This window comes from Syngnathus leptorhynchus, chromosome 7, assembly GCF_054491065.1.
Source record: "Syngnathus leptorhynchus isolate UIUO chromosome 7, UIUO_Slep, whole genome shotgun sequence".
NCBI classification, from domain to species: Eukaryota; Metazoa; Chordata; class Actinopteri; order Syngnathiformes; family Syngnathidae; genus Syngnathus; species Syngnathus leptorhynchus.
In genome coordinates this window covers 15,841,980-15,856,956 of record NC_141201.1, presented here as the reverse complement: position 1 = coordinate 15,856,956, position 14,977 = coordinate 15,841,980, and the positions used below count along the sequence as shown (strand labels likewise).

At 43.8% G+C, this 14,977-nt stretch overlaps 1 protein-coding gene across 1 annotated transcript; it reads left to right on the top strand.

Annotated features, from left to right (window-relative positions):
• Window positions 1–407: 407 nt before the first annotated feature.
• On the top strand, window positions 408–14,977 carry LOC147054888 (A disintegrin and metalloproteinase with thrombospondin motifs 8-like). The gene is made up of 9 exons (XM_085916802.1): window positions 408–1,340; window positions 3,252–3,491; window positions 7,906–8,038; window positions 8,139–8,306; window positions 9,049–9,341; window positions 11,626–11,809; window positions 12,176–12,348; window positions 12,639–12,814; window positions 12,893–14,977. The coding sequence occupies exons 1-9, from the start codon at window positions 609–611 to the stop codon at window positions 13,632–13,634; spliced, it is 2,841 nt and encodes a 946-aa protein (XP_085772928.1). The 5' UTR covers window positions 408–608; the 3' UTR covers window positions 13,635–14,977.

Sequence of the window (14,977 nt, the reverse complement as noted above, 5' to 3'; positions counted from 1 at the left end):
TATTATTGGTTTTAATAATAACAACATTAATAATATTATTATTATTAATAATAATAATAATAATAATAATAATACACACAGGTGAGTGGAGGAGTCACACGCACACGCGCGCGCGCACACACACACACTCACACGTATACAGACACGCCGCTATGCATAGCGTCCCCGTCCTGCCTATCCATTCAACATGCTGGGTTAATAATAGTTTATCCACAAGGGTAAGAGGAGGCTTATTCTCATCGGGTCCATTTTATCCTCGAGTTCGAGTGGGAGGAGGATTTCCAGCAAGCGAGATTATCAAAAATACACCCCCACCTCCCCCTCGCCTCCTGTCTGGAGAAGAACAGAACGTATAAATAGACCCGGTCTGTCCAGACTGCAGCGAGTGACGCTGGTGAGTGACACAAGGATCGAGCTCGGTTCGGAAACACTCACACATACTAGCAATTACAAGCAGGCACACTTTGACCAAGACTGGCGATACAGGACTAAAAACCGAACGTGAGAAGCTTTCTAGAAAGAGTTTGAGTCCCAAAGACAGACGCATTGTCGAAGATCAAGGAGCAATTGTGATAAACTCGCCTAAAACTCAATTTTACTTGCAGAAGATGTGCCCCGTTGTTTGCTTGCTGATTTTGTGCGTCTTCCATCCAGCGCTCTCCACTTGGTTTGAATCCGAGGATGTTGTACCTGTTCGGATAAACGGAAGAGTCAGCGGTCGCTTTTGGAAAAGAAGTGAGGACCAGGCGAGAATCATTCTCAGCGCATTCGGGAAAGAGTTGAGCCTAAATCTTATCCCCGATACCAGTTTCATTTCACCTTATTTTACCATACAGCGCCTGAGAGCCAAAGACCTTGGGCTTTTACGCAGCGCCTCAGGTGCGCAACCGTCTCTGGGTGAGGAGCTCCACAATTTAATCAACCAGACGAATGAGAGTGGAGGACAGCTGAGAAGTTGCTTTTATTCAGGGAACGTTGATCAAGATCAACACTCGCTTGTGGCTCTCAGTTTATGCTCCGGCGTCTATGGCTCCTTCATAACAGAGGGGACAGAGTACCTAATTGAACCCAAATTTCGAGGAGGCTTTGGGTCACACGCTGAACATCTGCATCTGATCAAGAGGAGGACATTGTCCAAAAGCCTCGGTGTCCCTTTCCTATTCGATCACGCGGTCGAAACGAGTGGACCGGAGAAACGCAAGTTGGAAAGTTTTACGCGTGACGGCAGTGACGCACCGAGGGAACCTCGACGGAGACGCTTCGTTTCCGCGCCACGGTTCATAGAGACCCTGGCAGTGGCAGATTCAAGCATGGCCCACTTTTATGGGGATGAAACAAAGGTCAGACGCTCTCCCTTTTTTCGCAGTATACACCTTTGGTAGTTTATTGTCATCTTTATTTAGCCCATATTGTTCTTCTGAAGTTGAAATGATCTGCATTTCCCCAATAAAGTTGCAATTACGCTCAACAATGCTAGTAGCATAATGTATATTTTATATTGAGAGTTTGGTGAAAAATCATTTTGGTACTGAGATTGCTTTAATTCTGTTTTGTATAAAAGAAACAGATCACGCAGCAAAAATGCAAAACAAAAAAATGCTGGAACACATTCCTCAGGACTTGATCATGATTTGGTAGGGGTGCAGCAGCATCATGGAAGATACTTCCCATGATTCATAAGTTAACTATGTAAAGTGCATTCCATGGGAAGCAATGGCTAAGTCAATGGCGCATTTGCTGATGGGTTGAAATCGTGACATGTCAACTGTTGTTAGCTGACAATGTTGTCACGATGTGGTCAAAATTGTTATTGATCAAGATGCACATGTCAAATTCTACAGGGTTTAACAGACCCCAAGGCCACGTGGACAAGCAGCATGTAAACTTGGCATGTTTAGTCATGACAAACAAGATGCCACAAACTAAATGATTTGCTAGGCAGAATGGTAGGATAATTTGTTGTGCAAGAAATTGTGCAACAACAAAAAGAATATATACTCAGAGGTAATTACAGATTATGCATGGCACAAAACAGTATTGACTGTGTTTTACTGTTTCTGAAAACAGAAAAGAAAAAAACCCACTGGAATTGGGAAAGCGTGCTTCACATAAAAGTCATGGCTAGTGAACAAAAGATTATTTGAATACAAGTCTTTCCAGTGTCAAGGCCAGAAAGACGATCAATCTTAATTATTCACTTAGCTCAAGACATGGAGAAGAGTCTAAATATTCCACATTACTTGGAGGCTTCAAGACGTCTGTTCCCCTCATTCCCTCCAAATGGCAACACAGTTTATTGGACATAAGGATTTCTCCATTTTTTTGTGAAAACAAAAATGTGACAACACACAAATGTAGCAAGGATGGAATGAAAATACAACAGACACTACGTCTATTCTAATACAGCATTCATACTCAAACTATGCAAACTCAATTTTATTGCCATGGTGATTGTTGGAGCTTATTAAATTTCTTATATTGATTGTATTAATATCATTATTATTTGTGGTCTGGCCTATGAATTATTACTGTTCTATATGTGAAGCCAGATAGTGCCAGTGCCAGTCAGGTCTACTACTACCTATAATGAGGGAGTTACAACGGATGTGTTTTTTCTTTTTGGTGTTTCTTGGTTTTGAAGGAGGAGGAGTGATACAGTTTTTTCAACCACTAAAATCACTAAAATATGAAAGTCAACCCGGAGATTTATGTTTAATGTAAATAAACACCTTTTTTGGATTGAAGAACTATCTCCGCGAGTGCTTTTTGGTTAAGTGGGTTTAAGGCCTCCTCCTTACAAGCTACTCTTTTATTTTTGTGGTGACAATTTTTGGAATATAACAGCCATAATAGTGATAGTTCTTATTTCTTTTTCACATCTCTTTTCACATCCCATTACAGCAATGCCACTAACATGACCTCATTTCAATCACTGTACATTTGTTGAGTCTTGAATATCTTTGTGTCAATTTAGACTGTGATTACGTTCCAAACTATCACTTCTTTCAGATTTGATTGATCCCACATTCTGATTGTCAATTAGTAGATTTAATATAAAGAAATGAAAGCATCCATTTGTTTTGTTACCCTCAGCATATCTTGTTTGGGGTCATGCAATAATGTTCATAAGAATGACATTCATAACAACAGCTTCTCGAATATCTTCACAGGCCTCCAAATAAAAACACCAACCAACCATTTGATGCAAAACAATTTTTATGAAAAATATTTTTCCTCCTTCCTTTCCACAGCACTATATTTTGACCTTGATGTCAATGGCTGCCCAGCTGTACAAGCACCCCAGCATAAAGAATTCCGTGAATTTAGTGGTAGTGAAGTTGCTGGTGGTCGAGGATGAAGAGGTCGGTCCAGAGGTCTCCAGCAATGGAGGGGTGGCTCTCAGGAACTTTTGCTCCTGGCAGCAGTTCTTCAACACACCAAGTCAGCGTCATCCAGAGCACTACGACACTGCCATGCTTTTCACCAGAGAGGTAAGCGGCATTCCACTTGTCTTGACTGCTCGGAGACAGCTGACTCGCTGAATCACATGCTTACACAAATCTCATAACATGACGATTACAACAAAGAGGTTGTTTAGAAGAGTTCAACTCAATCAGAAAAGGCATCATTGATGCAAATGTTTGTGTTTCTCCTCTCCATTCAAACTGAGAAATGTTATGTAAAGGATGCAAGGCTCCTCATGGATGAGCTAACTTTAGGACCTCCACAAATCAACCCTGACGTTATGAAGCCCATGGTCCAGCTTGAATGCTTAGCCACGTTCAATTTCAGATGTGTCTGTCATTTTTTCCAAAGTCACAAGAGTCTGTACTGCGCGGGACACATTTTGTGTTTTCCACATTGTTGCAGGTAGTAAAAACATGTTACTTGTGTTGTACATGATTATTGACCTTTCACAGTCCTTGTTTTACAATGGTAAAAAACTGTGTGTTTGTTGAACCATACTTACTGGCATTGATGAAGAGCTGAAAACAAGAGTGGCAGATACTTTTGTGGAACAGGATGTATAAATATGCTGAGCAGTGCTCAACTGCAGATCCAAAACCAGATGTGTTTTCAATTATAGTAGATTGTGAATATTTGGGAATGTGTCTAATGCAGCTCTTTTGACTGCAAACGGTATTATAAATAAATAAATAAATAAATAAATAAATAGATAAATAAATAAATAAATAAATAAAAAATAAAATAAATAAATAAATAAATATATATATATATATATATATATATATATATATATATATATATATATATATATATATATATATATATATATATAATGCTTTGGTTAGATTTTCATTCAGCGATGTATATTTTCTCTTCTTTTGTTTATTATTATAGTTGTAGTTTACTTTCAAATGAAGGAAGAGATAGAGTAGAATATTCCACAAAAATCCTTCATTCATCTTCACCTTCATCTTCTTCCGCTTATCCGGGGTCGGGTCGCGGGGGCAGCAGCTTTAGGAGGGACTCCCAGACCTCCCTCTCCCCAGCCACTTCCTCCAGCTCATCCCGGGGATCCCAAGGCGTTCCCAGGCCAGCCGAGAGACGTAGTCTCTCCAGCGCGTCCTTGGTCGTCCCCCGGGTCTCCTACCGGTGGGACATGCCCGGAACACCTCCCCGGGGAGGCGTCCAGAAGGCATCCTGATGAGATGCCCGAGCCACCTCATCTGGCTCCTCTCAACGTAGAGGAGCAGCGGCTCTACTCCGAGTCTCTCCCGGATGACCGAGCTTCTCACCCTATCTCTAAGGGAGAGCCCGGACATCCTGCGGAGGAAACTCATTTCAGCCGCTTGTATCCTGGACCTCGTTCTTTCGATCACGACCCATAGCTCGTGACCATAGGTGAGGGTAGGAGCGTAGATCGACCGGTAAATCGAGAGCTTTGCCATTTGGCTCAGCTCTCTCTTCACCACGACAGACCGGTACAGAGTCTGCATTACTGCCGACCCTGCACCGATCCGCCTGTCGATCTCACGCTCCATCCTGCCCTCACTCGTGAACAAGACCCCAAGATACTTGAACTCCTCCACTTGGGGCAGGATCTCATCCCCGATCCGGAGAGGGCATTCCACCCTTTTCCGACTGAGGACCATGGACTCGGATTTGGAGGTGCTGACCCTCATCCCGACCGCTTCACACTCGGCTGTGAACCGCTCCAGTGAGAGCTGGAGATCACGGACTGAAGAAGCCAACAGCACCACATCATCTGCAAAAAGCAGTGACGCGATGCTGAGGTCCCCAAACCGGACCCCCTCAACGCCTCGGCTGCGCCTAGAAATTCTGTCCATAAAAATTATGAACAGAATCGGTGACAAAGGGCAGCCTTGGCGGAGTCCAACCCTCACTGGGAACGAATCCGACTTACTGCCGGAAATGCGGACCAAACTCTGGCATCGGTGATACAGGGACCGAACCGCCCTTATCAGTTGGCTCGGCACCCCGTACTCCCGAAGCACCCTTCAGAGAACCTCCCGAGGGACACGGTCGAACGCCTTCTCCAAGTCCACAAAGCACATGTGGACTGGTTGGGCGAACTCCCATGCACCCTCGAGGATCCTGCCGAGGGTGTAGAGCTGGTCCACTGTTCCACGGCCAGGACGAAAGCCACACTGCTCCTCCTGAATCCGAGGTTCGACCTCCCGACGGATCCTCCTCTCCAGCACCCCTGAATAGACCTTACGAGGGAGGCTGAGGAGTGTGATTCCCCTGTAATTGGAACACACCCTCCGGTCCCCCTTCTTAAAGAGGGGAACCACCACCCCAGTCTGCCAATCCAGAGGCACCGTCCCCGATGTCGACGCAATGCTGTAGAGGCGTGTCAGCCAAGACAGCCCCACAACATCCAGATCCTTTAAGAACTCCGGGCGAATCTCATCCACCCCCGGGGCCTTGCCACCAAGGAGTTTTTTAACTACCTCAGTGACTTCGACCTCCGAGATTGGAGAGTCCGCCTCAGAGTCCTCAGGCCCTGCTTCCACAAAGGAAGGCGTGTTGGTGGAATTGAGGAGGTCTTCGAAGTATTCCCCCCCACCGACTCACGACATCCCGAGTCGAGGTCAGCAGCACACCATCTCCACTGTAAACAGTGTTGACCGTGCACTGCTTCCCCCTCCTGAGACGCCGGATGGTGGACCAGAATTTCCTCGAAGCCGTCCGGAAGTCATTCTCCATGGCCTCGCCAAACTCCTCCCACGCCCGAGTTTTTGCCTCAGCAACCGCCGAGGCCGCGTTCCGCTTGGCCATCCGGTACCTGTCAGCTGCCTCCGGAGTCCCGCAGGCCAAAAATGCCCTATAGGACTCCTTCTTCAGCTTGACGGCATCCCTTACCGCCGGTGTCCACCAGCGGGTTCGGGGATTGCCGCCACGACAGGCACCAACAACCTTACGGCCACAGCTCCGGTCGGCTGCCTCAACAATGGAGGCACGGAACAAGGTCCACTCGGACTCAATGTCCCCCGCCTCCCCCGGGACGTGGGAAAAGCTCTGCCGGAGGTGGGAGTTGAAGCTCTTCCTGACAGGGGATTCTGCCAGACGTTCCCAGCAGACCCTCACAGAGCATTTGGGTCTGCCAGGTCGGACCGGCATCTTCCCCCACCATCGGAGCCAACCCACCACCAGATGGTGATCAGTTGACAGCTCCGCCCCTCTCTTTATCCGAGTGTCCAAAACATGCGGCCGCAAATCCGATGACACGACTACAAGGTCGATCAACGAACTGCGGCCTAGAGTGTCCTGGTGCCAAGTGCACACATGGACACCCTTATGCTTGAACATGGTGTTCATTATAGAAAATCCGTGTCGAGCACAGAAGTCTAATAATAGAACACCGCTCGGGTTCAGATCGGGGGGGCCGTTTCTCCCAATCACGCCCTTCCAGGTCTCACTGTCATTGCCCACGTGAGCATTGAAGTCACCCAGTAGAACGATGGAGTCCCCAGAAGGAGCGCTCTCCAGCACTTCCTCCACGGACTCTAAGAAGGGTGGGTACTCTGAGCTGCCGTTCGGTGCATAGACACAAACAACAGTCAGGACCCGTCACCCCACCCGAAGGCGGAGGGAGGCTACCCTCTCGCTCACCGGGGTGAACCCCAATGTGCAGGCGCCCAGCCGGGGGGCAATAAGTATGCCAACACCTGCTCGACGCCTCTCACCGTGGGCAACTCCAGAGTGAAAGAGAGTCCAAACCCTCTCGACAGGGCTTGTACCAGAGCCCAAACTATGTGTGGAGGCAAGTCCGACTATGTCTAGTCGGAACCTTTCTGCCTCACACACCAGCTCGGGTTCCTTTCCAGCCAGAGAGGTGACATTCCATGTCCCTAGAGCCAGCCTCTGCAGCCGGGGATCGGACCGCCAAGGTCCCCCGCCTTTGGCTGCCGCCCAGCTCACTATGCACCCGACCCCTTTGGCCCCTCCTACAGGTGGTGAGCCCATTGGAAGGGGGACCCACGTTTTCTTTTCGGGCTATGCCCGACCGGACCCCATGGGCGAAGGCCCGGCCACCAGGCGCTCACCTTCGAGCCCCACCTCCAGGCCTGGCTTCAGAGAGGGGCCCCGGTGACCCGCGTCCGGGCGAGAGAAACCTACGTCCATATATTTTATTCGTCATAAGGGGTCTTCTGAGCCGTGCTTTGTCTGGCCCCTCACCTAGGACCCTTCTGCCATGGGTGACCCTACCAGGGGCATGAAGCCCCAGACAACATGGCTCCTAGGATCATAGGGGCACGCAAACCCCTCCACCACGATAAGGTGACGACTCACGGAGGGGTCCACAAAAATACATCATTTTATTTTTGTCTCAAATTATTTCAATCTCTATGGACGTCATTCTTTTCCTGTCATAATATTGCTGTTGCAGTGATCTGTGTTTTCTCTGTGTGGCAGGACATTTGTGGACAAAAGAGCTGTGATACTTTGGGTGTTGCCGATGTCGGGACAATGTGCGATCCCAAGAGAAGCTGCTCTGTTATAGAGGACAACGGCCTGCAAGCTGCTTTCACTGCTTCACATGAACTTGGTTAGTTTTTTGGATTGGTAAAATGTTTTTTTTCCATATTTTATTCAGTTATTATTTTATTTTATCATGTTATTTATTTTGACTTCCTGGCTTACTTTAGGTCACGTTCTTAGCATGCCCCACGACGACTCCAAAACCTGTGAGAGGCTGTTTGGGGATCTTGGAGGACATTACTTGATGGCCCCATTGTTTGTTAGCCTCAACAAAACCATGCCTTGGTCTCCCTGTAGTGCTCTCTACATCACAGAGTTCTTTGACAATGGTCATGGTAAGAGAAGTGAACATGTAAATCAGTGTTGTTAATATGAGCAGACATGTTGTCATTGTGGACATCAGTCATGTATACAGACTCTATAATTAAGTGTGATTCAGATATGAATAACATATACCGATATTTCTTCTTAACTATGTTTTTCCTGCCTTAACATGCCACCCCTATAAATTTTAACCCGCAGGCAGTGTTTAGCTCACCCTAGATTTCCTCATGCTGTCTTCCCACATCTACTTCTGAACCCGCTTGAATTTGTGTTCACAGTGCACTCATTGTTATGTTTCTTTCCTTGCTTGTACACTTGTGAGAACTAACGATGAACCTTTTTGATCTTTGAGTCTTACTATGCATGGACTTCTTCTTGTTTGCCCCCGAGAGCTAAAAGAAACACCAAATATGTTCTTTATCAGTTGACTCCAAAGAAAGCTCTCGTGGTAACACATGTTCATTCCCAACTGAGAATGTAACTCCAGACAAAAAGCTTATTGAGTGCAATAAAAGCAAATTAGACGGCAATGAATAGTTAGATTTAGACTACAATTACAGACTCGCCTATAAAAACACATTGTATTGGTTCATTTTATTAGTTAAGAATTTAGGACACAAACTTGAAAGTTTTTCTTCTGTTGTTGAACACAAAAAGACATTCACAAATACTGCATTGTCACAAAGAACAAGGTCTCCTTCTACCTCTGTGTCATCGGTCTGCTTCAGTTTTTGCTCTGTATTGTCACCACAGGAGACTGCCTGCTGGATTTTCCAGAAAGCAGTTTACCATTGCCGAAGGAGCTGCCAGGCATCAAATACAACCTCGACCATCAGTGCCAACAGATTTTTGGAGAGGAATTCTACCATTGTCCCAATACAGCAGACAGTGATATTTGCAGCCAGCTCTGGTGCCAAGAGGATGGAACATCGCAGTGCTCCACAAAGAATGGCAGCCTGCCCTGGGCTGACGGAACCCCTTGTAGTCTCAACAGGACATGCCTCCATGGAGTGTGCATGCCGACAAAGGAGGTGCTGGAGCCACTGGTAAGAATAGCTGCATATACAAGGCGGACAAGTGTATATATTTGTATACAGGTAGAAAGATGTTATTTGATAATATTAGGTTGATTTCAAAATGCAACAGAACCATCAGACATTATATAATACAGGGTGTCAAACTCTGGCCATCGGGCCAAATTTAGCATTGTAATTCTATTTGGTACGTGAAGACAGATTGTGCATCGACTTTGTGTCAATACTACAATTGCGAATTGTCGTCACTTTTAAAAAATAGAGATGTTGCTAGTTTTTTTTTATTACTATAAATACATAAAATATATATATATAATATATATATATATATATATATATATATATATATATAAAATAGATAATGATGCAAACAAATGTTCATTACTCACATAAATCAGGAATTTGGTGATGTACATCCTGAACCGGTCTGTGGATATGATTGCCTTTTGCTCTGGACTGTACAACAAACGCAAAGGCAAAAGTTGTTTGTTTACCATCTGCAAAAAATATGGTTACCGTAATTTTCGGACTATTAGTCGCTCCGGAGTATAAGTCGCACCACCCATAAAATGCACAATAACGTGAAAAAAATATATATAAGTCGCTCCGGAGTATAAGTCGCACTTTTGGGGCAAATGTATTTGTCAAAATCCAACACCAAAAACAGACACGAACCAGCAACAACAGGCTAAACAATACGGTATGCTAACGTGACATACACAAACGAGAGGCTGAGAACGGGCCTAACGTAACATTCAGAGTTATCCAAATGATTATTACATAAATAACACGTTTATCAAACCATCTGTGTCACTCCAAATCATAAAATACATCGATCATCGATCATGTAAACAATGCCGCGTACGCGCGCCGTCGGACTCGTGATTTGCATGTCTAATTATTCCACAGACCCATATAACGATATATAAAGTATATTTCAAATAACTATCATATAGCAACAATATTACCAAACCATCTGTCACTCCATATCATAAAATACATCGATCATCGATCGTGTAAACAATGCCGCGTACACGCGCCGTCGGACTCGTGATTTGCATGTCTAATTATTCCACAGACCCATATAACGATATACAAAGTATATTTCAAATAAATATCATATAGCAACAATATTACCAAACCATCTGTCACCCCAAATCATAAAATCCATCGATCATTGATGGTGTAAACAATGCCGCGTACGCGCCGTCGGACTCGTGATTTGCATGTCTGGCGTGATGTGTGCTCGCATGCTGTCCATCACAAGCAGAGCTTGCATCCTAAATTGCATTGCTCCCCCTACTATTTTTTTTTAATTTTTTTTTTTTTACATCACCACACTAAATTCTCTTCACCAGACCTGTGCTTTTTAAAAACTAAAAAAAACAGCGCTTTCCCCTCCCAGTTGTTGCGTCACGGCCAATGGTGAAATTTAAATCACCATCCTTCAGTTTAGTTTGAAAATAACTATATTTCTTTTTCAGTTGTTTTTTTTTTGTTTTGTTTATTTGTTTCATGAACTTGAATATTGTGCTTTAAAGTGTGAATTGCTTTATTCGTTTTTTCAGTGTATTAAAAATAATATGTGAGGTGATCAACTGTACTAGTAAGTAATGTGTTAATGATCAAGTAAATTTTTTGGGAAAAAAAAACACATATAAGTCGCTCCTGAGTATAAGTCGCCCCCCCCACCCAAGTTATGAAAAAAAACGCGACTTATAGTCCGAAAATTACGGTAATATACAGAGAGCTTCAAATGTTTTTTTTTAAGAAATAATAGCTTGCTCTGTTTAAATTTAGTCCGTGCTTGATGGCTTATCCATGTGTTACCATCTGCAAAAAATATGGTTCATATACAGAAAGTTTTTGATGGGTGTTTTTAAGAAATAATAGCTTGCTCTGTTTAAAATTAGTCAGTGCTTGATGGCTTATCCATGTGTTATAATCACACATCTGTTCATGTACCCAGACACAGTGGCAGCTGGGATTTGAGCTGTCCCAAAGTCATTAAACCTCTGGAAAAGGTGCACACACACAACCTTTAAATTTTGCTTCAGCAAAGAACCGTTTGGTAGGCTGCACAAGTAGTGAGTGACACATAAAGCAAGAATTCTGTGTTGAAGGAGACGCGTGCCGTACTTCAACACAGAATTAGCCTGCAGTCACGGCATGCCAACCCACTGCAGCCTCAGAGCCAGAAGCCCAGACTGTGGTTTTGCCTGCACAGTTGAGACTTCCTGTGACAACCAACCTCTCTGACTACTGCCTGTTTTTGTCCCTTTTTTCTTGACCACAGGTGGTTGTAGATGGTGGCTGGAGCACATGGGGACCATGGCAACAATGTTCCAGGACATGTGGAGGTGGAGTAGAGTTCTCTTTTAGGGAGTGTGCAAACCCCGAGCCTCGGAATGGGGGGAACTATTGTGAGGGGCAGAGGGTTCAGTACCAGTCCTGCAACACACAGCCTTGTGGCAACAATGGTGAGACACAAGTCCAATGCCTTTCATTGGTTTTAAGCCTTATAATCATTAAATTCACTACACGGAGGATATAAATAGTCTACACACCCCTTTTCAAATGCTAGGATTTTCTGGTATAAAAAATGAGACCAAGATAATTCCTTTCTTTGTTCTGCATTTCTTCAGCTGGAACTGTTGCTCTTAAAGAAGATGGAGGGTATAATAAACAGTTCAAAATATCAGACTGTTTTAACACAAAACCATCAGACCTCTGATTCAAAGCGAAATATTATTCATTCAATCATTCATTCGTCTTCCGAATAAACGCAGGCACGGGGAGAACATGCAAACTCCATGACACAGCTTTGTTCTGCTTTTTTCTAACAGGCAAAAGTTATCGAGAGGAGCAGTGTGAGAAGCACAATAGCCCAAACTACCTGGATTACAACGGCAACATAAAACATTGGATACCAAAGTATGCTGGCGTGTCTCCTCGGGACAGATGCAAACTGTTCTGCCGGGCCAGAGGAAGCAGTGAATTTAAGGTGTTTGAGTCCAAGGTACATGCATCTAACAGAACTTGTTCAAAAAACATTTCCGAGTAAGAATAAGCATTACTTACAATTTCAAATAATCAGAATCAATCCTGAATTGGCATTTTTCTTTCGATCTATGATTGTATCATATTCAACTGGAAATACTATATGCAAATCGTACTTGGTTTTACCACGGCATCACTGTATTTAGATTTAGTACATTCTATTTCATACTACAACTCCATTGCAATAAAAGACTTTTGGTTGAAAATGCAAAACCCTTCTCGTGAACTCTAATAATGCAACTTGTGTAGGTAATTGATGGAACACCCTGTGGTCCTGACACCACATCTGTGTGCGTCCAAGGCCAGTGTGTGAAGGCAGGCTGTGATCAAGTGATTGGATCCAATAAGAGAGTGGATAAGTGTGGAGTGTGTGGAGGAAATGGGCTTACGTGCAGGAAGATCACTGGGTCCTACAACAAGGCAATGTAAGTCACTAAACTTTATTTGTTTTATTCATTAAATACCAAATCATCAATAAATCATGTCCTACTATTCACTTCCAGCTATGGATACAGCGACATTGTCACAATCCCTGTTGGTGCAACCAATATTGATATCAAACAGCGGAGCCACAGAGGAATCAAACACGACGGAAATTATCTGGCTATAATGAGAGAGAGCGGGAGTTACATCCTCAATGGAAACTTCTCAGTATCGACGATGGAACAAGACATTCCTGTACTTGGTGCTGTGTTGAAATACAGCGGTTCCTCCACCACGTTAGAGAGGATCCAGAGTTTCATGCGGCTCAAAGAGGCCATCATTATTCAGCTTCTGGCTACAGCTGGCGATAGCAGTCCTCCGAAAGTGAAATATTCCTTTTTCATCCCCAGAGATGTTGCTCTTAAGTCAAAAGAGAAGAAGGGCTCTTCGGCATCTTTGCATGTGATTCATCCTTTCAGTGCACCAGACTGGGTTCTAGGAGAGTGGTCTGAGTGCTCAAAGAGCTGCGGTTCAGGGTGGTCCAGGAGGAATGTGGAGTGCAGAGAGAGTGCAGGCTTTCTCTCAAGCCTTTGCGATAAAGACTTGAAGCCAATGGACATCAGGGCCTGCGGGGACCAGCCCTGTCCCATCTGGCAGATGGGACCTTGGTCGGCCTGCTCACGAACTTGCGGTCAGGGTGAGCGGCGCCGCAGCATCTTCTGTATAGACTACACTGGCAAGACTGTTGAACCAGAAAAGTGTGACCCTAATAAAAAACCCGCGCCTGTCTCTGGAGAATGTTTTAACCTTGAGTGCTTATGAAAGAACATAAGCAAACTGAACAATTCCCCTTTTGATCTGACGGCACTTATCAACAGATTGCATCACATCACAGTAGGTGCATTTGCCTGAGTATGGTTTTGCCGTCTTATTTTGGGACTGTTGACAACCACTGATGGAGATTTCAACCACTGTTGAAAGTAACCAATGGAAAACTACCTCGGAAATGTAATGAGAAGCCATTTAGAGATGCTAGATCAAGGTGCTGTGTTGTATTTTCTCCACTTTAAGTGACAACTAATTTATTGGAGTAACATTCAATCTATCTTACTGAATATATTTGTAAATTAGCTCTCATTTATTGTGGGCCTAAGAAAGTGGCATGAATCCTACTATTGTTCCGCATGGTGTAAATATACTGTACTTTCATCATGTCCTCTGCAGAACTCAGTTCCCTTAGCTGCTTCAATTTAATGTTCTTCCCCAAGTTGCTGAGGTAGATGGTTAGTGAGTTGTGGTTTTAAGCTTTCTCTGTGTGTGATCCTTTTTCACTGCTCCTTATTTCTACACACCGCAAACTGATTTATGTTAAGGATCGTAAATGTGATTTTGTGTGTGTGTGTGTGTGTGTGTGTGTGTGTGTGTGTGTGTGTGTGTGTGTGTGTGTGTGTGTGTGTGTGTGTGTGTGTGTGTGAGAGAGAGAGAGACTTTTATCGAGTCTAAAATAGGGCAATAAATAAATATTTTACTGCTTTTGTCGAACCAAATTCCTTACAATACCAAACTTCATTTGTAGTAAGAATTTAAGTGTACACATTGAGTAAAATATTTCACATAAATAAATAACCCAGGACAGAGAATTACCATGTCCTACATTTTTTTTTCTGCTTTATGTTGCAGTTGAAGGCATCAGGCATACCATCTGTCTTCAGTACATGTTCATATTTGGGTATTTACCCCAAATCTAGGTGCATTTCATGTTAAGTACTTGCAATGGTCAATTTTCATGTTTGCGTTCCTTAATAATGTCACCCATCATATTTAAACACTTTTTAAAAAGCTTTTGTATGTATTATTTTCTTCTTTATTCCTGTTAATTTACAGCCTGAAATGAGACAAATCAGAAGGAGCATTAGGCTTATATCCCTTCAATGAAGGACCATACCATTTTACAATTAAAGCTTCCTTTTAAGCTATTTATTTTTTACCTGGTATATGTAATAAACCTGGCAGATACTACTGTCTCAGAAATGGTTTTGTTTGTAAAAATTGACAAATAAACACATTTACGTCAATAATGCAGCTTTTTAAGGTTTCCGAAATGAGACTGTGTTGTGCTTTTGGTTTGCATCAAAATGCATGTAATTGAAATCCCCAATGATTTC

Excerpts from the sequence above, each read along its gene's own strand:
- LOC147054888 (XM_085916802.1), top strand. The coding sequence starts at position 609 with ATGTGCCCCGTTGTTTGCTTGCTGATTTTGTGCGTCTTCCATCCAGCG. Across the intron at positions 1,341-3,251 it reads TTTATGGGGATGAAACAAAG|CACTATATTTTGACCTTGAT; the intron begins GTCAGACGCTCT and ends TCCTTTCCACAG. Across the intron at positions 11,810-12,175 it reads ACAGCCTTGTGGCAACAATG|GCAAAAGTTATCGAGAGGAG; the intron begins GTGAGACACAAG and ends TTTTTCTAACAG.